At 37.0% G+C, this 25,218-nt stretch overlaps 3 protein-coding genes across 9 annotated transcripts in view; all 3 read right to left on the reverse strand.

Moving 5' to 3' along the window:
* Positions 1-4,927, reverse strand: part of LOC143466065 (titin-like) — a 51,286-nt gene extending 46,359 nt beyond the window's left edge. For all 6 annotated transcript variants that reach the window (XM_076964665.1, XM_076964663.1, XM_076964664.1 and 3 more), the window contains exons 1-5: positions 4,576-4,927; positions 4,150-4,311; positions 1,198-1,348; positions 851-1,011; positions 582-704 (exon numbers count right to left, since the gene is read on the reverse strand). In XM_076964665.1, the coding sequence (XP_076820780.1) occupies positions 582-704; positions 851-1,011; positions 1,198-1,348; positions 4,150-4,273 (559 nt within the window). In that variant the 5' untranslated portion in view covers positions 4,274-4,311; positions 4,576-4,927. The remainder of the gene's footprint in view (positions 1-581; positions 705-850; positions 1,012-1,197; positions 1,349-4,149; positions 4,312-4,575) is intronic.
* Positions 4,928-10,435: 5,508 nt separating this feature from the next.
* Positions 10,436-12,120, reverse strand: LOC143465454 (synaptotagmin-2-like). Of its 2 annotated transcripts, none has more exons than XM_076963769.1 (4): positions 11,975-12,120; positions 11,545-11,674; positions 11,082-11,253; positions 10,436-10,954 (listed from the first exon to the last, which is right to left on the reverse strand). In XM_076963769.1, exons 1-4 carry the CDS (start codon positions 12,023-12,025, stop codon positions 10,717-10,719), a joined length of 591 nt encoding a protein of 196 aa, XP_076819884.1. In that variant the 5' UTR covers positions 12,026-12,120; the 3' UTR covers positions 10,436-10,716. The 2 variants fall into 2 exon arrangements, with proteins under 2 accessions (XP_076819884.1, XP_076819886.1); XM_076963771.1 differs by having other exon boundaries at positions 10,816-10,954; positions 11,051-11,253.
* A 2,017-nt stretch (positions 12,121-14,137) lies between these two features.
* LOC143465823 (synaptotagmin-5-like) lies at positions 14,138-20,955 on the reverse strand. Its single transcript, XM_076964318.1, has 8 exons — positions 20,582-20,955; positions 20,311-20,399; positions 19,549-19,681; positions 19,193-19,341; positions 17,543-17,680; positions 16,743-16,872; positions 16,243-16,414; positions 14,138-15,517 (listed from the first exon to the last, which is right to left on the reverse strand). The coding sequence occupies exons 1-8, from the start codon at positions 20,877-20,879 to the stop codon at positions 15,301-15,303; spliced, it is 1,326 nt and encodes a 441-aa protein (XP_076820433.1). The 5' UTR covers positions 20,880-20,955; the 3' UTR covers positions 14,138-15,300.
* Positions 20,956-25,218: the final 4,263 nt, after the last annotated feature.

Here is a 25,218-nt window from a genome sequence, read left to right on the forward strand (position 1 = left end):
GTAAGGTCGCCACTTGCAATCTTACGTTAATCACATAGTATGCCCGAGCTCTAGAGGGATGTAATTATTGTCGAAATGTTGTTGCAAACCGCTTTGTTCTCCGGTGTGAGAAACAATATTCACTTGTTCATTTACGTAGAATATGTCATGAAGTTAGAACGTAAATTACTACGTGCAACGAAGAGTTGCTGCGTTATCTTGTTCAACAGTTTTTGCAATTTATCCCATTCAAAATATGCTTAATTTGTAAGCTTCTAAAGAATCTGAAGAGAAAAAGGCCTTCAGATTTCGAAGATATACCTGAAGCTTTCTGAAAATGAATTACGCTATCTAATTGTAAGTACAAAAAATACAAAACACAAAAATGCGTTTGATTTTAAAAGGAACAAAACGTCAACATTTCAATCATTCTTTAACACAATGCACTTCACAATGACGTCTGCATCAATAAAACTGGAACAAAATTAAAGTACGTAACACATAACTATACGGTTTTCTTAAGGCATGAAAGTTATTGCTTTCATAATATAATATTTGAAAGGCTCTTGGTCGTATAAAAGCGACAACTAAATGGTACTTACTCCCAAATCCGACCAAGATAGCGCGACAGTGTTGACGTAGCTCCTCTCCTAGGCTGGTCACATTCCGCCCAAACGCCGACGCCAAGACAATTACACAAACGGCTTCCTTGTCGGCTCTTCTTCCTTTATTGAAAAAGTAAAAAAAAACGTTATGTAAAGCTGCTCAAAACGATTTCCATATCTCCCGAATCCCAATTGTCAAAGTATGCTCTTGCCGACGCACATAGAATACACTCCTGCCAATGCACGCATGTCCAGTTTTCACTTACCGTGTTCAGGAGTGAACAGGTTATTCGATAGATATTCTATGGCTTTCTGTGGGAGAATCCGTCCTCTGTAGTTGACGGCCAAAGATGCGATTGCGCCAAGAGCGCTCCGTCTATTCTGTAAATCGTTCAACGTGCCAAGATTCTCGATGGAACCGCCGAAACTAAAAACAAATGACGTGGGGACACAACGATGTAATATTTGCATCAACAGCCAGCAGATGGTAAATCTAATGCAGTTCTATAAACACACGTTTACCTATTCATTTAAAATTTCAAGATACCGTTGAAACCCATTTAGCATATACAGCACATGATGAAAATAACCGCAATTCATTTTACGAAATTACCTGGTCAACGATATGATATTTCTTGTTGAATCAATCCTCAGCTTGTCAACAATACCTGTAAGATAGGCTTTCATTTCGCGAAGGCTTGCTCCTCCGACAAATCGGGATACTTCGACTAGGAAGTAGATGTCAAAGGAAGAACGAACACAATCTGAATAAAAAGTGACGTTGGACAAAATGTTTATTAACTGAATTAAGAATGGACGAACCAAATTTAAAGCCAGAAAATGTGAGGGTAACAATCACAAAAGCAAGCTAACTTCTCTAGAATTAGAACGAGGTAACTATCTATAAAAATCACGAAGAAAGATATTAAACTTGTAGCAATCAGGCAGCTGAATCGGTCAGGTAACATTTGCATATGATCCATCGTGTGCAATCACCGTGACCAATACATCTCGTTCACGTAGTTGCTCCGTAAATTTAATTAGGTTTGCCAGATGTACAGTACAACCATTAATGTTGTTTTTAAATAATTTTGTGGTTCATTAAATTGGATGAGTCACATACTTTTGCTGATTAACGACCAAGTGTAATTATGGATACGTTTTGTGATGTTGGTATATTTATCTGCGGTTTAAAACATCCCACAGATTTCCATAAAGTTTTATAAAAAATTGTAGTACAGTAGTATGATGTTAGAAGCCTTACGCTTGGCTATGATTGTGAATGACCCGTTTGAATAACAAGAAGAAGCGTTGTACTGCAGAGCTGAAACGGAGAAAGTTAAATATGGCACGTGGTAAATGTCTCTAAATTCGTCACCATTACCACAATCCAAGTTTATTGAATGGCGGTTTTGGTAACCTTTTCACAAAATGCGATACAGTGTGGTTGACGTCAAATTAAAGTCGCACCTTTTTAATCGTCTTAAATTGCAGAAAAACATCTGCACAATTCTACGTGCCATTTGAAACTTCAAATACAGTGTAGTTCTTATTGCAACATTTCTGCTCCACAAGTTTAAATCCAAAGTGTACCGGTAACTGGCATGTTGGCGTTGTTTGTTATTATCAACTTTTAATCCGATTTAATTCAAAATGCAATAAACTGCGGATGAAGTGTGGGAAAGTTATTCGTTTATTCAATTGCTTTCAACAAAAATTTTCGGAGTGTCGTGAATTGGTGACTTAAAGATCTTATACCGTAGTCGGCGGGCAGAACGCACCCTCTAACATATGCCATTATCGCAACAATACATTTGACATCAGCAGTTGATACATTCTTCCACATGCCAAAACAAAACCACGGGTTGTATGATTTTTAAATTTCGATCCTTTCTTTATGATTGGTAACAAGGTTGTAATCGTATTTTATTTTCAAAACTCGGTTCTGATGTGAACTTGCTGCATCTACTCCTTTGGAAAAAGCCACACATAAGGCGAAACGTCACCAGGAAAACAATTAAGCTTGGCCAAAGTATAAATAGTTCAATTCAGCTCAATGTTTTTAACTTGCCGGCTATTGAACGGGCTGTCATACCTGAAAACGTTAATGTCATTGACGTATCTGCGAACTAAAGCAAATTTTTTATCTTAAAGCATTGTGAAATTTAAATGCTTTTATACCCAAATTCCATTACCCTATTGTACGAATATGGAAAAATTGAATGCTAAAAAATTCTTCTCATGTCTTTATCGATCTGCTTCCCAAAGTATTCCAAATAATTTAGCACTCTAACTTTTGCAACGCCAATGCAATTCTTCAGCAGCGATTGAATTACATGTTTTATTACATCACAATCATTTTTGTTGGTTCATAAGGAACTCTAGAATAACGTCATACCAAACTGAACTTGATACCGTAGATTACAACAAAAGAACGGTTGGTTACTAGTAAGTCACTAGTCAACGCAAATTAATCAATTAAAGCGTTTTGAAGCCATTGCAATGCAACATATTGTGCAGAACAATGCTGCAATTTGGAATCTTGCTGTGCAAGGGTTGAAGAACACAGTTGGAACCTATTGTTTGAGAAGACGTAGTGGAATGTTAATCATAAACCAAGATTGTCGTTAGGTACGTTTGCAATCCTTCTTCTTTTAAGTTTTACAATTGATCGATTGATTACTGATAGCAGGGGTCAAAAATTTGCAGAGGTCAATCGATAAAGTTAATCTTTGAATCTTAGTCGGTTACAAGTGATGTGGATGTACAGGTTTAGTCTACATTCCGGTCATAGTACAAACTTGTAGCGATTACATAATTAACAAGGCCTCGAAGTTCAATAGAAAACAAACATATTAATTTCAAGTAATAAGGAAACTATCGGAGATAGCAGAATAACTTTTAGGCTAGCCTACGTGAACAAGAGGCAGCCAAAACAGGAAAATTAAAATATTGCGGAAACATAGGTCTATTCAGATGGTATGTATGTAACTCTTACTCAATATTGTATGCTGATTATTTCAGCCTTAATGAAAAAGATCCACTTTTTCTATTTTAATTAAAAAGAGGGTAATATTATGCCACCGGCTAAAAGCTAAGTCCGAAAACTACGCGAGCTGTCAGGGTTTAATCCGCAATATCGCCGTCAAAATTACAAATAAATAAAATCAATGTCTCCTATAATCAGGGTTGCCATCGGTCTCAACTCAAAAATAAGCACGACTAGGAAACGAAAGACGAATGCCACCTTAAACATTGCACAACAGGAGAAAGCAACCAATGTTCCTAAAACAAACAAAAAAAAAACCAGACACTATCTGCATGCTTTTAATTTTTGTATCTCTTTGGTACAAAATGGTATACTAAAGGTGTCAAAATGCCCAAAATACGAACCTCTGCCCTAAAAATAAGACGAAAACAAGGACGCAAGTGAAAATAAGGACATTTCTTAGAAAAAAGGAAAAAAATATTTTCTAAGACAAGGACCTTCAAAATAAGGACAAATCTTAGAAATAAGGACGGTATGGCAACCCTGCCTATAATGCTATAATAGTTTGCTACTTACCTCGCGCATTACGCTTAGAACGCGATAGGATCAAATCGTTATCGTTGTCAAAATCTTGACCACGTGCTAACGCCGCGAGTGATAGAACTAAGCAACAAGCTTTGATTATGACGAAAAACTTCATCCCAGTGAAGCAAAGCTTTATTCTCGGGAAATCACGAACTGAAATTTTTAAAACAGTATAAAATCAATAAAGCTTATTACAGTCAAATTGCTATGTTGTGGCGTAACACAACGATAAAATAAATACCTTTTTGTTGCCCGATATAGGTTGTGCAACCAATGGTTATATTAACGTTTGAAACAGGATAGTTCACAGACATTTTGGAGACATCGAAAAAAAACTATTTCAGAAAGTATGTGTGAATTTGAACACTGCGAGAAAGACAATTAACGATTTGTATAAATTAAGTGTCATAAACTCACCAGAACAAATGATTGGTTTCAATAAAATATCCAACTTCGTTTCGAATAGAGTTGTAATGATTAATTGAGCTGGATTTGGCCAATTTGGACCCGCCAAACTGTCGTCTTGTATATACAGAGTTGACCTTCTATTATTGGGTCATTAATCTCATTCTCCAGTTCCTTCTGTCTTTCTTAGGCTATTGAGTGTGATACTCTCACTTTTTCTGGACGAAGTCTTCCCTTAAAAGTAGTTGCCAGTGAGATATCCCTTTTTCCTTTTGATACAGACCCGAAGTGTTAAGTTTCACAAATAGGCCAGACGAAATACCTAGGCGGGCTACGCTACAGAAAAGACTGCCACTATTTCACCGGAAATATTAAACTTTTAAAGTTAATTTTCATATAGTTTGTTGTTTACCTAACTCAGACATTGTAACATAGTAACCTAAACTTGGCTTAAATATTCCTTCTAATCTAAACATAACTTCAATTAAGCCTTATTTATGTAGCTTATATCATTTTGCATACCCATTCTCCTAACCTAGCCGCCTATCGTTTATGACAGCCTGCGTGGCTTACTTAAGGCGAAATAGTCACTTTGAATAGAAAATAGTCACTCTTCGTGACATATGCAAATAAATTTGCGAAAATTTTCACTAATAACAACTTCACTTTTCGGCCCAGCACCAGCAAACAACTCTAGAAGTAAAAGAAGATTTTGAATTGCAAAATGCTCACAGACTCTCGCTTGGCTGCAAAGTACAGTAAACCAAAATGCGTCTGCCAATGTTTCGTCATTAACCACTAAGCGCAGTTCATAACGCCAAACTGCATTTTTGCGTGTATCCACAGCAGTTATATCTGAATGTTAAGAAGATTATCATTTAGATTTGGTCTCTTATCGGCGTTCAACTCATCTAAGATCTACAGTAAACTGCTAACTCGTACAGACACAACTACATCACAGTAGGTTTTCGAAATTATGCGTTTACGGTTTAGTGCCAACATTACATTGCAGTGAAATAATTCTCCTTTACTTACTAACATCAGACAGCTTATCACAGCATTCATGATCCCAGGTAGTGGTACTATGGACACATATTACATGTTTACATGAGGCAAGACACGGTGCAATCACGTCTGTCTTTTTTATATCTGTTATCCTTCAATCTACATAATACCTAAAGGCCCGGAACTAGTTCGTGCTTGTTACGACGACCAGATTCCCCAGAAAAGATTACTATAGCGCTGAAATTATCCGCTTCGTCATTAATGCAAGTCTAAGTGTAAGCATCTATAACACGTGATTATGCCTGACAGGATGCAACGCTTTTTATCAAATTTCTCTGCATTGTTACAACTTATGTAGACTCGCAACAGTTAGAAAGGTTTCTATTTCTGGTTGTCTTCAAGCTTGGAATTAAATTCACTAATTTATAGCTTCTGTGCGGGTGAATGACAGCCAACTAATCTATGAATCATGTACGTTTATAACTTATATGACGTTTCTCGCAATTGAGCACGGACCACGCGGAATGGTAAGAAAAATCAGGCAACCCAATTTGTGAGACTGATAAACGTTCATATGCTGACCGACGTTTGACCCAACTGAACTGATGAGTACCGCAGTTTTTAATTTACTGCTAGATTGAAATTTTGCGCAAGGAAATGACAGAGGCAGTGGAACCGGAATTTACGTCAAACGTGCTCGAAAAGCACCTGAACGCCAAAGGCCAGATTAAGTGTAGCAGTAACTTCAACATTTGAAAAAGCGCGCCACGTTTCTATAGCGGTTGCTTACAACTCTCTTATTTCATTCTTAGTCGTCGTAAACCGAAATGTTGCTGCTTGACTGAAAGGTGGACAGGTTTACACGAAAGGTCAGCCATGAATTGTTGTCATGAGCTATTTATTTACAACATTTTGCAAAGGTCTGTCGGCGTGTCGAAGTAAAATACGAGTGTCTGCAAAATGAACTTATTTTGCGACGTTAAAATTCAGATGATGGTGTGAACTCTGTTCACCTATCATTCAACTTCTATACTTCGTGTTTGTTAGGACAAAAAAAAACGACTTCGTCGTTAGGACAAAAAATCAATTTAACCCTGGTGGGTCGCCGTTTTTCCGATAATTTTCCGTTTTCACGTTGTTCACCGCTTTATCAAATCGCGAAAAACGGGCTTTTTGCAATGCCATTATAAACGCCTCATTGAAGTATAATAGGAGAAAACAATCCAAGACATGCCTTGCGGTGGGAATACTTTTAGACATGGCAACAAACGCACGAGAAAGAAAAATGTGTTTTTAAAAATTAATCCTCTTCATCCGCTCATAAAGGTTATAAGTAATTACAAGGACGCCACCGCGAGGGGGATATAGTGCACAAGCACTTCGTTATTAAGTGGCCTGAAAACAATTCCTTGCGCGTGGTATCGTTTTACTCCAAAAAAGTTCTAAAACGAATTTTTTTTGTTTTGTTACCAAGTGTTTTACGTATTCCAACATGACGTTCTTTTCAGATCATACAAATCTACAATTAGATGGTACGATTTCCTTTCAGGCTTTATGAGTGGTCCTATTTAATTTTTATAAAAAAAAGCTGGTTGTACAAAAGAGGTTTGAAATGACCACAATTTATCGTCGAACATATTTGTGATTCGCAGTTTTAGCTTACATCGAATACGAGGAAAATTTAGATAAAAGAAATCTTATCAAACTAAGGCCACACATTTTTGTTGTTATTTGGGATCCTTTGTGTACAGCTGAACAGTGCGTTTAGCCACAGATGTAAAAAAAGCTTCCGGATGTTGCATCTTTCCCGAAATAAGTCATTCTGTCAAGTTTATAACAAATTTGCTACTCGTTTTTTACGGCTGGAAAACCGCTTATGTTGACAAAATCAGTTTGGTGAAAATTCTTATTACGTTTTAGATTTGAAAATTTACATAAAATTATACTTGGCGACATTTTATTTATTTATTTTGTATACTTCTTTAACTCGTTAATATTACCGCGTTATAAAGGATTAAAATTCCCGATGAATTTCGCCAAACTAAATCAAAACAGCGAACGCGTCTTTAGTTTTCAACATCGGATTAAAGCATATTTTCAACAAAATAACACGAAAAATAACACCACAAGAAGTGGATTCTCTCATATAGACATTATGACGACATTGACAAACGAAAGTTTTGGCCAGGAGCGTTTCAGAAATACTGCACTAAGATACGCTAAGTACTTGTCTAAACATGCAACATATTAAGCCCTTATATACAATCGACGCTAGTCAACTTGTATATACTTTCATTAATGTTGTAAGCAAACTTTATTTTGGATTTTCGACCTACGGCCTGCTTGTACGCTACTAAATCAAACACCAAACTGAGCTTAAATTAGCGAAATAAATGATTCAAATTAGAGGGCGCGTCGCGAAGTGCCGGCACCTTCTTCGAGCGATTGATTGCTCGCATGAAGTAACAATTTGTAACAGAATTTTGCAAAGACTTTATTAATCCGAAAATTATTGCCTACGTATAGAGTAAGCCAGGTTGCCGTTGTTTACCACTGGCACAACTGAATACGTTTGATTGGCTGTCATTACCCTGGCACTGTGCCCAACAGCTATATTTTGTAGCAAATATTCAAACTCTCCAATAATTTGTGAACGCTAAATCTGCACTTAAGTCATTATATACTTGAGATCTATTTAAAAATCACTTCAACTTCTTATCTGCCTTCGCAAAAATTCGTTGATGAGCAAATTTATCGTTTTATCTGCAATATGGTCATTATTCCGAATCCATGTGCAACCACATGACAAAATGTTTTCTGCCAGACTTGTGCTTTCTAGCGTTAGGTCACGTGGTTGGGTATTAGATTCAACAGAACTGTTAAGTGCTTGTTTTGCGGTGCAGCGTACATTTGCATGCATTGCAACCTGAAAACTTTCTCTTCACTCCGTAAAATTTTGTTTTATTAAATCACACAATGACTATTTACGATAGCCAGTACTTGCTTACTTGAAGCGACATTAAAAAAAAATTCGTGTAAGCAGTAAGACAATAAAACAAGGTTATAAAAAAAAGGTCACGTGCAAAAAAATTTCGAATACAACACCCCTATTTCTAAGGGTCAATTAACGATGACTTTCTATTCAAAGACAAACTACCGAACTACTTCTTATCAAGAAGAACTAACTAACTTCAAAGACTAACTCATATGCAATTACCTGCCGCTTATTAGTTGTAGTAATTTATGAACATCAGGCACTACAACCGTTCACACGCATAGGGAAAAAACAGAACGTTTCTTGTCACAAGCATATTAACATTTTCTGACTGTGTTTTTTCTGAACAAGAAATACTGCAGGCTGAGATCTTTGCCGATATCTTTTGGCGCGAAAGGCAAAAAAGAAAACAATCGCGTCAAATGTTGTATTTCAGGCGTTTTATGCCGTAGCACGCAAGTGCATGAACCCAACTGTTTGTTGTTGTAATGTCATACTGTACATTTTAAGGCTGATTAGCCCGCTTTCTAGATTCTTTTATCTCCTACGTTATCTTGTGGATTTTCCGGTTTAAACAGTGTTGTTGTGCAACACAACTGATTAGTGAAAGATATCTATGTCTAATTGCAACACCTGCTGACTGGCTAATAACTATCTTGCTGCGAAAGGGCCTTTGGAAGCTCTCACTGAATACATGGCGGCTTATAGCATCAGTCATTTTAAAGAAAAGAAATGACCTAAAACATTTTCCGAGATATATTTCTGGCGTGTAATTTTCTGAACGAAGAACTTTTCAAATCTAATCCGTTTTGCTTGCCAAGGAAAGCTTCCCACATACCCGCAGCCTCCGTTTGTGGAGAGGACCTATAATGTATATTGCAATTAAAGGCGACGTGGTTAGCTATTCAGATAATAACAAGATGATTGCTTGTAATAACACGCTTATACACAGCTATAAACATAACAAACCGCCAAATAAAATCGGTTCAGCTAGTCGTAATTGTGAGCGAAGTTTAATAATTACAGTGATTGTCGCCAAACCTTTCACTTCAAAGAAAACTTAATAACCTTTGAATCAGTAAGACTATTTGATAGCTTTGCTGGACCGGTTTACGATCGTTAAACTTGATTTATTAAACGCTTTGGTTGGCCTTGACATTCTGCTCGACCTCATTTAAGAAGTAATTAATCTTTAAAAATTCATATTTGTAAAATTTATCCATTTTATCTCATGATGCGAATAATCTGTCATTGCGATCACCTTCCAGCATAAGCAACACGAGCCTTTACTAGACCTGTGTTGAAAACTGACCTTTGCATAAACGGCGAAGTGTACGATCTGCGTTCATTGTATCGATTATGTGATAATTGTACAAGCGTTTAGTTGTCGTTCTTGCCACCTGTCTTTGCTCTAACTCGCAATGTTGCTAGATGCGGAAAATTTTGGTACGCATTTTCTACGCGATTTGCTGACATTTGTGAATAACATTTACAACAACAAAACTATATTTACAAATTGTTCGAGTAAGACAAAGGCGTTTTCATATACTTTGTATATAATACAAGTCCCACAAGATAGGACCAAGTAATTTCAAGGGATTATAATGTAGCAAAAGGTAAGTGAGAAACTATAATATGATTACTTTGCTATTATATATTACACAACTTTGAATTCTCAATGTGATAAAACATGTTGCTCATATAAAACGTTTCTGCACTGTGTGCTCTCCTTAAAATCTACCACGTCTTTATATTACTACCTAGCGGTCGACAGATACGAAAATAACACTACATGCTACAGCACACAGTTAACGACAGATGAAAAACTTGAGTAGACTGTCTGGTCACTGAAAAACTTTTGAATCAACTCCATTTCCATGGCAAACAACATGCTTATTTTATTTTTATGATTTTACCACTAACAAAAGCAAATCTTGGAGAGAGAAAATGCATTTTCAGACTACAGGCACAAACATTTCAACTTGTAAAAAACAAAAAAGCAAATACTTAATGTCGATAAAAACGCAGTGGTAACCAATGATTAGCTTTCGTGCAGTGATGTAGGTTTCTATTTTGAACGACAAATTTTGTTGTATTAACTGTTACGTCTCTGCATGCTTTCAGACAGCAAGAGTGCACAAACATAGCTTAGTTTAGTTTCTCCGATAAAGAATTTTTGTGGTTGATGATGAACCTGGAACGCTTGATAGTGAACATGCTCCTGAACGCCCGCTAGTGCCGGGGATTTCCGAATCAGCTTTGACCCATAGACGGTGCCATCGAGCTTGTGGTTGATTGTTCATCAAATCTCGCCAGTGTGCAAGTTCATCACCAGTCGAGCGAGATCCTATCTCAAAACTTCCGATCACTTCCCTGTAGCCGCGTCTCACTCTGCAGCAGCAGAATAAAAAAAAAAACAATTTTAAACGTTCGTAAGCAGTAGACATCGCCAACAAAGTTATTAAATAGCTATAGAAATTTACTGACAAGTTTTATGCCGAATTCTCTGTGCAAGTACCCGGCTTCATGAATGACGTGAACTTTTATTGCAATTTGAGAAAGGACATTTATCGGCAGAGCAATATTGATGGGTTGGTTAAATGCCGGGTTGCAGGTTTTCTGCTTGGTTGATGTTTTCCTTTTCCATAATACAGTACCGTTGTGTAGAACCGACACTCGTACATACGGACCTAAATTGAACGAAAAATTGTTGTAAGCACAAAAAACGGGCAGTAATTCGACAAATACGACCAAAAGTTTACAAATTCGGTTTGACATGAACGCAAACATTTTGTTAACGATTCTCGCAGGTTATATAACCAATAGCTTGACGATTTGCTTGGTGTGAGCTTATGATAATTGTATCTCTCTATGCCATACACCGCGTTTGCTGTCTGTATTTATTACCGATCAATTGTGACGTGACTTTCGATGTATACAGAAAACGTTACAGTTTAAACTTATAAAAATAGTTTACTTACATGGAGGTTTCTTATCTCCTTCCGGCCCGACCTCGTTAAACAGTCTGGCTTTAAAAATAACCACAGACAATTTCCCTGCATTTGGCAAATAACGTAAACGAAGTAAAAGGTCCCCGACATGCACATCTGCCTAACCAAATGAAATGTATTTATGAGATCTCTGTGGTGTTATAAAGCGTCAATCCATAACACTGCTTTATCTTTTCATCAGTGGAATGATACATTGACAGTTTACGATGAAAGCAAACAATAAACAAAAAGGTGACCCATGCTTTCAAGTCCTATTAAAATTAATTCGTAGTGAAAACGTCAACTTTTGCTCTCAAAATTTGTCTGGTAATTTGCATGCATGCGATAATATCGTTCATTTGTCGTGAGGTAAATTACAAAATGTACTGCGTCCTATACTGTTATGCATGCAGCATCTCACCTTTTCCGCCGGTCTTTCCTGCAAAGACATTTTCATACTGAGGTCAACCATGCTTTCAATTTATGTCTAGTCCAATCTTAGAAACCTGTCACTATGTAATGGGCCTTTCAAAGTAAACAGTAACCAAAGTTTGCTTCATTTGTGTTGAAACCCTATCTATATACGGGCCCTTGATTCAACGGCAAAATGCATCCGTTGTCCCGCTAATTACACAAACGTGGAGTAGTTAATTTTTGCGTGAGTTTTTGCCTCAAGTGAGAATGTGTTTAGCTACAGCGTAAACATTGGTGGGATTCAGCCGGTTCGTGCGAAGCGGTTCTTGCAATTTCAATGACTTTCGCGAACCGGTTGTTAACAAGCGTTTGTATAGGTCTATATATTGTATATTGGCCCCAGGTCAATATGGCATGCTGCTAGTGAGAGAACCGGATGCTAAAATATTTGAATCCCACCACTGAGTGCAAACCTATAGGTTTTTTTACTTCATTTGCTTACATTTGTGAAGAATAATTACAACAAACATTAATAATTTACGAAGTGTTCTGTAACTTAATAAGAAACTAGCGTCATAATAAGAAAATGACTTAAACCTTGTAATCTCATAACCAACTAGCTATTTGACATGAAAAAGGGAAAATTTTGATACAATAATATGTTCATCTAAAACATTAACTCGCTTTTTAAATATCATAATTCTAAAAATTTACAAAGAAGAATTCGATTTTGTTTACAAAACGATTTTCTGCGAATATTTGTAAAACGTAGTAACAGCTATGGGCTTAGTGCTCGCAGAAATGTCATCAAAAAGTATTTTATTTATGTTCAGAAATCCGTGGCAAGCAGCTGGTTAATTTTGTTTTTACGATTTCGCTACTACAACCAAAGTCATGTTTATAGAAAAACTATTGCACGTCAAAGTGTCACAGGACGTTTAAACACTTGCAATTTTACTATGATATCTTACAATTACTGCATTGTTTATGGTATGAGTTATTGCAGTGTACGCGTTTTTGTCAATGCTTTTAAAATCGTCCTCGTATGGTCTAGAACAGGGGTCATCAAACTTTTTTCTGTGAGGGCCGGATTGCTGCGAGATTAACAGCTGCGGGCCGGATGCAAATTGCGAAAAGATATACAACTATTTAGAATCTCCATTGACAATCGCAAATGACAGCACGTGGCGGGCCGGATGAAATCAGTTCGCGGGCCGGTTCTGGCCCGCGGGCCGTAGTTTGGTGACCTCTGGTCTAGAACTCTAGATCATAGTTACAAACGGGCTTTATATTGTAAACCCGAGCCCGAAAATTCATTTGAAACCCAAATTAGGTCCAAAAGTTAAATTCACTGTATGAATCAAAGTCATATTTTAAAGCCATTTTTAACTGTCATCCTTTTCTAAGTTGCTCTCTGCGGGAGGCTATTTACATCCTTCGCGCATGCGCATTCGTGTAAAGAAAGTGAAATTAATTCACAAATGTGGCGGAGTGTATGAATTTTGGCCCGAATTGTTTAATTTTTTTTCAGACTTAAACCCGAGCTCGCCCCGGCTTATTGGCCAGTAGAGAAAGATGTCGGGGACGTATTCTCTACGCTTTTTATATTTATTCGTGGCACAGAACGTCCACCTTCATATCCCTATTGGTTAAAAACATAATCAGCCTTACAATGCCTATTGTCACTATAAAAAGATATTTTTGATCGGTGTTAACCATCAATGTACACATCACAGTCAACGTAATTATATTTGTACGATTTCACATGCATTTATATCGTTAACATGCTTTTGTGTAATAAATTATATAACTCCATATAGTAGGCTGCTGCTATAAAGAAGAGAATTAAACTCCATATATTTGTCTGATCTTACCTGCGAAGAATTTTCTTTTCGTGGTCGAACTTATTCTCGATAGCCAACTCGTCAACAACTTCAAAAATTTTTAAGAAACTGATATTGTCAAGAACTGTCATAGTAACAATGTTTAGCTGCCAAAGTTACTTGAAGTGTGTCGCAGTTTAAATCACAAATGTTATTCCTCGACCACCAATTGTATCGTCTGTGTCAGCTACATCGATTATTGTGATGATCGCACAAGTTGTGTTTTCAACTTTGACACCTGTTTTTTACCCAGGTCGAAATATGTATAGCTGCTTTCAAACTGAGTATGTGTTTTTACTCAATTCTCTGACATTTCTGACATTTTCAACAAATAAGATATTTACAAATTGTTCTACGTAGTAAGAGAAAAAAGCATTATCATAAAACAAAGACATGCCGGAACTTTTCTAACCTCAAAGCCAAACACAAAACGAAAACTTGTGATATAACAATAGGTGCATGTGAAGCAGTAAACCACGTTTTTAAATAAAACAGCTTCAAAAATTTCTCAATGAAAAACTCGGTTTTGTTCATGGAACAGTTCTCTGCGAGGTATGTAAGCACGCTTTCGATAATTAAATGTTTCGGAAACAAAAATGGTTTAGCAGCCGACATGACAAGACAGCACTGGGCTTTATCGCAAAAATGTTAGCAACAAATAAAGTGCTAGAAAAATGTCACTGAAAAAACATATCATTCATAAACACCACATAGGCAAGGTAAGCATCAAGCCTATCTACGATTTTGCCACCAAAAAAGCTATTATTAGAAAAACAAAACTTATTGCACATTAGAATACCCGCACAAACATTGCAACGTTTGAGAACACAAAATACTACACAAATTAGTAAGTTTCTCTGCAAGGGTGTAGGTTCCTATTGCAAATTTACAATAGAAAAAATAGCGTGTTTGCTTAGAAACTACAAGAAAACATAAACATTGGGCACATTGGGCATAAACATTATATATGGGCGCATAAAATCCTTCCCAATTTTTCACACCAAAAATATTTTTTTATTTTTTGTATCAAAGCAATCGTTTGAAAATAAAGTGGAAAAGACGACTATTAGCAAGACAATTCGTAGTGTAGGTAACCTTTCATCTAAATGTTTTCGTAAAAGGCGTTAGTCAAATGGTGTATTTGCAATGACTTGCAGCAGTATTCACAACGTACCAAACCTAAACATACTGTAAATGAGCCGCAGTGTAAATAACGAAAGTTGAATGTCGGCCAGACTACCTCGATGGTCAACGATTTTCAACAACACGCCAACCAGATTTTTACCAAATTGTTTTCCGAATTTTGTTGTTTTATCGATGACGTGTGCAGTATTCATCGTGCGGACGGTAACTCAGCCGAAAACACAAAAACAATTATAGCCAAATTATAGGTCTGGCGTGAAAACCCTCTGCCGGTTTGGGCCAGATATTTTAGTTTTACAAAAGAAGCTCATACGCCGGTATATACGGTCGCTTCTGTGATACTTGAAGTGGAACTTAAAATGGAACGCGCGCTTGTGGTGTCTTGATCGGGACTGACCGTTAGACGGTGCCATCGAGCTTGTGGTTTATTGCTCATCAAATCCCGCCAATGTTCAAATTCGTCCCCAGTTGAGTGCGGCCCGATCTCTAAAGCTCCAATCACTTCCTTGCGGTTGATTTTAACTCTGTATGACGCAAAAAAATAGTAACCGCTGTTTGACATACAGTCGACTCCGCTTAATTCGGACACTTTGGTTCCGCTCACTTTTGGCCGAATTAAGCGGAGAAACGGCTTTGTCCGAATTAAGCGGAAAATCAATTGTTCGTTTCATGGTCATGCATAACGGCAGAAAACGCATTTAAAATACTGTACTGTTGCGTAATAAATGAATTGCAGCTGCGCTATACTGCAGTAATTGGCATTGATCGCATAAAACGTCTTCGTTTACTTTAGTAAGCAATTTCACTTTTTCTGCTAAACTTTTCTGTACCATTCTGTCCTACAAGATGGACGCAATTGTACCGAAGTAAAAGCGACTATGATCGAAGCTGGCATGGCCTTATATGAGTTCATTGTCGATTGTTACCGCATCAATCGTCATTGTTTCACCATAATCACTCATAATGCAATTGTATCTTGTGTTAAAACGAAGGAAGTACTGTTTATTGTGTAATAACTAATAACCTAACGATGGAATTGCGAACCTGTGTCCGAATTAAGCGGAGAATTGTCCGAATTAACGGGAGTTTTTTACGTTCAATTTTTACTTTTGTTCCGTTCCCGAGCATTTTGGCCGAATAAAGTGGTTGTCCGGGTTATCCGGTGTCCGAATTAAGCGGATTCGACTGTACTTAACTAAATGAAACCCTACAAAGTACCGAAAAGTTCTATGTCTAGTTCTCAAAGTACCCAGTTTCATGGACGACGTGGAATTGTAGTTCAACCTGAGGAAGGACATCAAGCGGTACCGCAAAATTAATGGCTTGGTTATATGTCGGGTTGCAGGTTTTCCTCTTGGTCGATGTTTTCTTTTTTCTTAATAAATTACCATCGTGTAGCACCGCGACTCGTATATAAGGATCTAAATTGAAACGATTTAAGCTATATTGCATTTTCTGTTGTAACTACAAAAAAACTATCGTAATTTCAATGGACAAAATCTTTACAAATTCAGTTCACACAAATGTGAAAGATGCGTAACATAAAACCAAACATCGATTACGTCATCGATTCCAACAAGAAACATTATAGACTGATTGCGTCTCTGATATAGCCTAGTAACTGCATGTCAGCCATACGCTACGTATGTTGTTTAGGTATTACAGATCAACCATGACTAGGTTTTTTTCACACATTAATGTATGTAAAAGGTACAGCTTAAACTATTATCACAAATTTGGATCTCTAACCTGGTGGCTTCTTATCTCCTTCCGGCCCAACCTCTTTAAGAGACCTGGCTTTTAATAACACCACAGTTAACTTTTCTGCACTCGGTAAATAGCCCAACCGAAGCAGAATATCCCCAGCTCGCTCCCTTGCCTGTCGAAGTAAAATAATAGTTTATAAGATTTCTGTGTTGCCATGAAGCATCGATCTGTAACTCAATACACTTATTTCTTATGAGAAATTTTGGTTCCATGCTTTTAACATTTTGGCCTTTAATTTGTTAAAGTTTTGGCACAAATTTTACAACAAAATCTTTTTACAGACCTTGTAACTTATCAAGGCATAAACTTTCTTTTAGCTCAAGTTTGCTGTACAAACTCCATATTACAGACTTTCAGTTGAGAAAACAATGCACTTGGACTTCACTGCAATGTTTATGTACACTTTGATCCATGTCGCTTTTAAAATCAGCTCAGCGAGCAAACGATTGTACACGTAATCAAAAAAATTTTCTTAACTTTTATTTGGTGGGATGTGATATAGTTGTTTAGTTTTCCGGAACAAGTATTTACACGACAGGTTCTTATAAAAGCGGCTGTAACTACTGTATTTTTGCCATCTGTAAATTACATTTATGGCGGAAAGTGTGCAAAAAGCTGTGAAGCAGGTTCTCAAAATCACACAAAAGCTTTGAATCCAGTTAAAAGCTAAATTCTTCCTCAAAACCTTGAGCTGGCAGCTTGCACATAGGAGTTTATATTTTTCATGTTCTGTGTGATAAATTATGAAAAGCTAGTACTATAAAAAGGGCAATAAAGTTAACCTCTTCGACCAATCCTTTCTGGAAGGAAATTTTCTTCCAAAGGTCGACCTTTCTTTCTACATTTATCTCGTCAAGTTTTTGAGTCACAATTCCGAAGCACTCATCGCGGGAGTATTGGTCGTAGTCAAAGAATTTTACCTGCAACGAAAGCAAGCACTGGTTAGCATTAAATAAGTTCATCTCCTTACAGCTCCTTACTATAACTGAGCTTAAGGAAATCCACTTCCCTATAATTGAAGAAGTCCACAGCAGGTAATTTCAATGCGCAGATATATTATCTTTTTGGGTTTTTTTTTCGCATAAATAAGACGATACAAGAATGATTTTGTCAAAGCTGTACCTTAAAAGCTCGACCGAAAGAAATCAAATAAATCGATTAAAAATAAATCATGAAGAAAATGTTTCACAATGTATTGACTTAAGTGCATACCTGATGGACCATCTATTGATTACAATAAGCCTATTCTAATTCAAGAAAAACAATACCCTAACCGTGATTATAGTGTGCACTGTATGAAACCACCATTTCAACCTCATGTTTTCATTATAAAGTCATTGTGGCCAACTCCAAAGATTAAGTGGCAACATTAAAATCTCAAATAATTTTATATTCTTTTTGCTTGGTAATAATTTTGTAAAACCACTTCAAACAAACATTGCCGATCAGACAGTGCCGGTCTTGCAATGCATAGAGAATTGTCGACTTATAATTCAAAAAATCGTTTCAAGAGGTCATCTGCATGACAAAGTTTTTCAAACAAAAGACCGCAAATTCTTTAACAAGGGTTGTATTGGATTATCTATCGATCCAGCATTCAACACTTTTGTTTCGTTTGGCTGGTTGTGAGGGGAAATATGCCACATTTTGAATTGAGAACCAATTCTATTATTACAAGTATAGCCAAGAGATGAAAGTCGGGTCGGACTTTTTGAAAGAATGCATGGGCTCTAACTTTATGGAAAATTTTGCGGTCCTACTATGCAACCATTTTTTACAAAATAAAAATTCAATGAAATACAAAATTATAGTAATTTACAATATTTTACAATATTTTTATTATCAGTTGTGAATTATTTAGTCGCCTTTTTGGCGCGCTTGTGCTTCATATATTTTAGTTATTTAGTAAATCTAATTTTTTGGAACGCTCTAAATCGAGATTAAAAATCAATGCTTGTTTCGGCCTTGTATTTTTCTATTCCAGCCGAGTTGGAGCCATCTGTATAGTCAGCCCATTTCGTTCTTAAAAGCAGCCTATTATTTAAAACGCTTGGGGTATACAGTAGCAGCAGTTTTAATTACTTTTGTGGGCACGCGTTGCATTATTGATATGGCTGCTGCAAGCGTTAAAAAGTTTTTACATTTATTGATTAGAACACATTCAAAGATAGCGACACTTCCATAAATCTCATTGCATTAGAGACTGACTAGATATACCAGGATAAAATTACTGTCAATCCAAAAATATTTCCCTGTTTAAATTCCTAAAATGACTTTATACGCAGTTTCTTAAGTTTTATTATTTTTGGAATTTCACGACGCTTGTGTATCGGGTCTATAGGAAGATATTGATTTGTTTAACAAAAACTTCAGTCTACTTGCCAGTGAAAGTGTTCCTAGACTTCCATATAATAGGTATAAAGAAATCCTACCAGAACTGTTTTATCTTTCAATTGATGCTTAGGAACATCAAAAGAAAAATGTTCCTGAAAGATGGGATCTGTCGTTCGCCTTTGTATTTGACTCTGCCTCTCCTTTCGTTCGGGCAGCAGAGCTACCGTGCAGTATGGGTTACACACGTCTGTTGATTGAAACAGATCATATCATAGATTGCAAATACCGTAATCAATTACAATAATACATCATAAGGGACGTATTTAAATTTTAGAAAACAAAATTGAATGGCACAAATTTATGAAACGTAGTGGAACTAACTTCTACACAACTGAGTCATGTTTAAGTAAATCAAATAACGGCCTTGACTGCTACGCTATTGCAAAGCTCTTACTGGAATTGTGTTGTGGCTTCAAAAACCTGGCTTGGTCAATGTACACTTTGAGGATGTTGAAAGTACTGTCATATTCGATGGAGAAGTAGACTTGCGGACTCTTTGTTGAGCTTGGGGTCATTTGTATTGATTCCTGTTATAGAGAAGCGATATCTCATATAAAGATGATTATATTTTGTTATGCATTTTGCATAATTCATAACATATTGGCCAAATCGACATTAAAGCTATTAACTATCTTTTATAAAGTTAATGTAAAAACTAAAAACCTATAACCACTATTCCATAGCGGCACAATTCAGTCTATTATACTGATCTGTATTCTGTATTGGACAGTACAGCACTTTGTTTGTTTTTTTATTGGTTTCAAAGGTCTCACAAAACAAAGTGTAGCGGAAATGGTGGTTTGATTGAAATTGTAAACACGGAAGTTCCAAGCTTAATTTGTTTATTCATAGAAATAATTTGCACGACTGCCGGGGACCGTTATTGCGAAACCCGTTTTCGTTTTGGTCAGTTGTCACATGTGCAGTTTGCCGTGGTTTTAAAACAGGGAGAAAATTTCAAAGAAAATAATTAGCATAAAGTGCATTGTTTCCAGATTATTTTGCTGTCTTCAGTATCCCAGGACATTGAAAACACCCTGTCTTTGACGTAGGACTACGTATGCACTTTTATCCTCGTTTTAAATTTACTTCAGTATAATCAAGCTATTTCCAATATTATATGCACAAGCAGTCAATGGCACATCTTGCAAAAAACCTGGCTATAAATTGAGGAATACAATCTTGGGTCAATCGCTGCGGGATCGATTGGTGTTTGCATGGACGCCATAGGTGTGCGTTCTGTATCTAGAGTTAAAGAAAATTGATTAGATTGTGTAAACAAACGCCCGCGCTATGGCTGGGTTTATCCACGAAAGAAAATATTTGAAATAAAAAAGAATTTTGTAACAGTTGAAGTTTTTTGAAATGTTTTAGACATTTCAGTTGAGGCAATAAGCAAAGTAATGATTTCATCAACAAACATTCACCTCCCGCCATCGGGGCTCTCAGTGGGTCGATAAACTCCTGAACTCTGCCCAATTCTCGTGAAGTGAACTGCTGTCCTGGGACCGGCGCTCTCACGAACGTCGCTTCCGCATATGGAAATTTTGCAACAACTTCCGGTTTCCTATTACCATATTTCTTGAAGAGCTTCGCGCATCTGTCGAAATATTCCGCGTCTTCGCGACGCTTCTTTATGACGTAATAGATCCCATAAGCGACCACACAAAGTGCGATGAAACAAACTATTACGATTCCAGCTATTGCGCCTGGACTTAAAGTCATGGCGATTCAAGATATCATCTGTCCATCATGCCTTCATCATTTAAAAATTACGTCTGTCATTTATATGTCTACGAAATCTTCTGCAAAATAAAGTAGGTGGCCTCTTAATATAGAGTTTACTACTATATTATGTACGTCTAACTGAAATGAAGTCCAGCCTTTCTAGCTCAGCAGATCAAACCCTGCCGTTGCAACGAAACATATTATTTCCATGATGTGGCAACTGTGCCATGTAAGTACGGCTTGCGCTTCAATCAATTGATTTGAGAGAGCACTCGGCACACAAAGAAGAGAATTCCCGCATTAATCACAGGCACTGATTTTTAAAACGATACGTTTTTAATGGTTATGCTCAACATTGTTGGTGTGCTGTGTTTGGGCCTCAACTATAGATATACCATTCATGCTCGATCGTGTGCATACGTATGCAAAGCACCAAAATCATAAAGCGTTCACTATAAATTACGACGATAGGTTTAGCATTATTAAATAATCGATGGCTTTCGTATATGAGCGATGTCGTTATATTGTGAAAACAATAAAATGAAGAACGCTTTCCCTGTGTTGATGGTACCTCCGCTATTTCACTGAAGGCTTTCACTTATAGGTTGAAATAACATGTGCTTATTGGTCACTTGGTGGACCTGAATTCTACAGGCCACAGCTGCTCTGTTTCGAGGAAGGGAAAATGCAAAACCGGTGTAACCGCAAAACCACAATTAATTATTATGTAGCCGATACCAGTACAATAGCAGCAACCACGATTTCAAGCTATCACAGATATCGAATCAAGAAACTATGTACGTGACTTTTGACCCGTGTCGTCTTGGTTATGTCCACATCTAACGTGTGCGACAACAGTTCTTGCTACAGTTATGTATGTTGTTAATAAATAATACATCACTTTCATATGCGATTGTACTGGTAACTATACGGTAATTGTAAAGTGTTTCAAGAGATATTACCCGATTTTTCTGAGGTAAATGCTGGTTACGGAGATAGCCTAAGCTATTATGCGAAACAAATGTTTACATCTGTGGATACCTTTCTGATCGGGTTTGTCGTTATGTGACGATAAAAAAGACAATAACCGCTCTTTTGAGGGAAACTGTGGTGCAGCAAACGTCACCGCAAATTCCACGTTTTTTTTTCGGACAAAAAACTCACGCAGCAAGCGTTAAGCGCAACTACGCTTTTACGCAACAAGCACTGACTTTCATCAGAACAACCTGAAGCTGAACAGACAAGCTTGCCTGTCGCAAGCACTAACAAAGCCGAAATGTCCATACGTTAAATAGCAGACATTCATCGAAAAAATTCAGTCCTTTGTTTTATCAGCAACCACACAAGCCGGAGTTTGGAAAAAGTAATGGCTGTTTTCCTTGCGGCGGGAAGTTGTTCGCCTCTCTGCAGTCACTGGGATTTAGTCGTAATTACCTCACTAGCATGAAGACTAACTACATTCCTTTAGCTTAATCACGTTGCTCTGGTGCTTGCGGTGCTTTGTTTAGCAAAATCAATTATTGTTTTCAATCATATAACCAACTCTAAATCTTTTCAAACAGTGATCTGACTGATGTTTACTGTTCATCTGCCTTTCCTGATTTACCACCAGTGCCACTTGCACCGTGAGAACTTTGACTGAAACCTTGGAACAAAATGTGTTCAGTTGCCCACATGGAAAGCTTTCTGGTATCTTTATAGTATCATGAGCTACTATGCCATAGTTTTGTTAATACGTTATGCTTCACCGTAAGGGCACAAAAGCAGGATGTGAAAACCGTCCGGTATCACATGAAGCGCATCTGTTTCGGGCGCTGAAGACTTAATCAGGGCAATCAATCACGCCTCCATAAAGATTTCATGCGCTCCAAAGGTTCACAGCGATTCAACACGGCAAATTACGCTATATCATAGCCTGGTCGTGAGTAGGAGTGAAGCAAGTATAACAGGAAACAGCCCCGGCAATTGCATACTGTAGAGAGGTTACTGGTCTCCTCGCCTGCATAACAGTGATTCCATTAGAGAGCGGAAACTCTGCTACATAAGCATTATAGTCGGTGGATGGCTAATTGACCTTGTGCTAACGAATATTACAGAGCTCCTTTCAATCATTTTGTGTTTCGTCTTTGGTAGCCTACGTTGGGGACAAAAAGTTGTTTTAGCTGCCAACTCGCTAATAACATGCGCTTATCAACGGTAAAGGTAACAAAACTCTAAAGGCTTACCATGTGCATAAAAATAGTGAAAGTATGGACCTACTGACCACTAAACCTAATAAGGATAACAACTTACGAAAACTGCGGTCGCTTGCTTACTCAACTCTTTATCACACTGGTCCGCCATGAAATACACGCGACCTTATTTTAAAGATATGTCCATTTCCTTGTCACAAACAGTTAGCCTGACCCGAATATTCAGGCACTACCTGGTGTTTGTAAGTGATGTTTAATACAAGGCTAAAGTTTCTACTTCATAGTAATCGCTATTTTGAAAAACACTTTACAAATCCTTTGTTAGCTTTGTCAGCACATTTTTTTCTCTAAGCTAATATTTCAGTGCCCTGTATAGACGTATATTGGTAACTTTCGACTTCCTGATGTGATATGAAATGAAAACACCAATTCGGTCTGCAGCCACAACTGATATTGGTCGGTAGTCACAACTAATATCATTTAAAACCATCAACTTTGAATGCTTTTTTTCATAATAAAACAAATACGTAAAGCTGGAATGATACCGAAATGATCTTTCTGCAAAGTACTTTGAAAAGGTTTTTACATGAAACTTCATGTCAATTGTTCAAACTCTTTCAGTACACAGCCTAACTCGACTGCAAATGAAAAATACAACAAATTAAAATAGGTTGCTACACCAGGAAACACCCAAGCTGTCACAGTAATTAATGAAATTGGCCCGGCCAAACGTGATTTGTTCAAAAGCTAACTTGTAATTCATAGCGACATCTAACGACAAAATATTTGGATGTTATAAGCAACATATTGGATAATTTGATTTCTTTGACAAACATATAACATTTGCAGGCCAGTAGATATTGTAAGCACATTTACGTTATTAATAATCCAGAGTTTTTCATAATGCGGTGGTTTAAGTTTAATGGTAAGGTGCAAAGATTCAGGTCCAATGCTTTATTCGATCGAAGGCTCTAGGTTTCCAAGAATGCTGAAATGTAAATAACGTTCGTTTTTGTTATTTGTTTGTTTCAAAAAACCTTCAATAATTTCTCATATTTTCTTTTTTTTTCGAAAAAAAAACATTTAGCTTTAATTAGTGGTTAAAAGACTTTTTTTAACTAAATTTGGAATTAACTATGCTATATTGTTGATGAAATGAAGAAAGAAAAGAAACGCATGGTTACTGTATGTCGGACTAAGCTTCGTTTAAAAATTTTACTTCAGTTTACGACTTTCCTGAATTGAGGGCAACAAAAAGTTACAGCGAACCATTTTCTGTTTTGATTCACAACAGCCTTTGATTTTATTTTTCATTCTATGGAGAATGGCACAGATTATTGTCACGTTAGTTTAAATTTCCCGTCCGGGAAAGTTTTTTTCACGGTTGTTTGTCAAGTAAACATCGTAATAAGGTATTCACGTTATTTCGTAGCCAGGTATCCACGCTTTAACACATTAAACCATGATTAAACAATAGACCCTGCTAATTTGTACATTAGTTGCTACATTGCTGAATGCAATGGATGTTGGCGCAGCACTTTTATTATCATAACTGAAACCTCTATAAAAATGCATATAACAAAATAAAACATGGTACATGAATGCCAGATACAAAGGCATATCTGTGTTCAAGCCATCAAAAACAAAACACAATAAGATTAAGCTACTCCAAGATAAGGGTAATGAACAGCTCGCAGCTTACTGTTGCGTTAATTTAAACCTCATGTAAGACCGGATGCTCGCATTGGCAGCCCACTGATACATTTACAAACTCAACACTACAAGAGCGACCATCACAAGCTTCGACCTTGCTCACGTTTCTTAAAGCAATGACCTTCCTTTCAAATATAATTATCGGTTGGGATATGAGAATGTGGGTGATTGTGTACGTTAACTTTATGCGCCGCGTTTCCGGCATAAAACAGGCGTCGTCACGTAAACATCGACTTGTACGACATCCTGGGGATATCTGTAGCCCAAACGTTCAAGGTTCAAAAACTCTTCGCTGTCTAACCTACATGTTATCTCATAAAGAAAGTATGCGTTTGTTTGTTTGAAAAGTGCTACAATAAACACCGTTTTGTGAAATCAGGCTATGTTAAACATTCTTATGCAGAAGTGTCTCTGTCGATACAGAACTCGTA

Source organism: Clavelina lepadiformis, chromosome 7 (assembly GCF_947623445.1).
Source record: "Clavelina lepadiformis chromosome 7, kaClaLepa1.1, whole genome shotgun sequence".
Taxonomy (NCBI): Eukaryota; Metazoa; Chordata; class Ascidiacea; order Aplousobranchia; family Clavelinidae; genus Clavelina; species Clavelina lepadiformis.

Excerpts from the sequence above, each read along its gene's own strand:
- LOC143465454 (XM_076963769.1), bottom strand. The coding sequence starts at position 12,025 with ATGGTTGACCTCAGTATGAAAATGTCTTTGCAGGAAAGACCGGCGGAA. Across the intron at positions 11,675-11,974 it reads AGGAAAGACCGGCGGAAAAG|GCAGATGTGCATGTCGGGGA; the intron begins GTGAGATGCTGC and ends TCATTTGGTTAG. Across the intron at positions 10,955-11,081 it reads CACGTCATTCATGAAGCCGG|AGTGAGACGCGGCTACAGGG; the intron begins GTACTTGCACAG and ends CTGCTGCTGCAG.
- LOC143465823 (XM_076964318.1), bottom strand. The coding sequence starts at position 20,879 with ATGACTTTAAGTCCAGGCGCAATAGCTGGAATCGTAATAGTTTGTTTC. Across the intron at positions 19,682-20,310 it reads ATTCCTCAATTTATAGCCAG|GAATCAATACAAATGACCCC; the intron begins GTTTTTTGCAAG and ends TCTCTATAACAG. Across the intron at positions 17,681-19,192 it reads TGAAAGATAAAACAGTTCTG|GTAAAATTCTTTGACTACGA; the intron begins GTAGGATTTCTT and ends CTTTCGTTGCAG.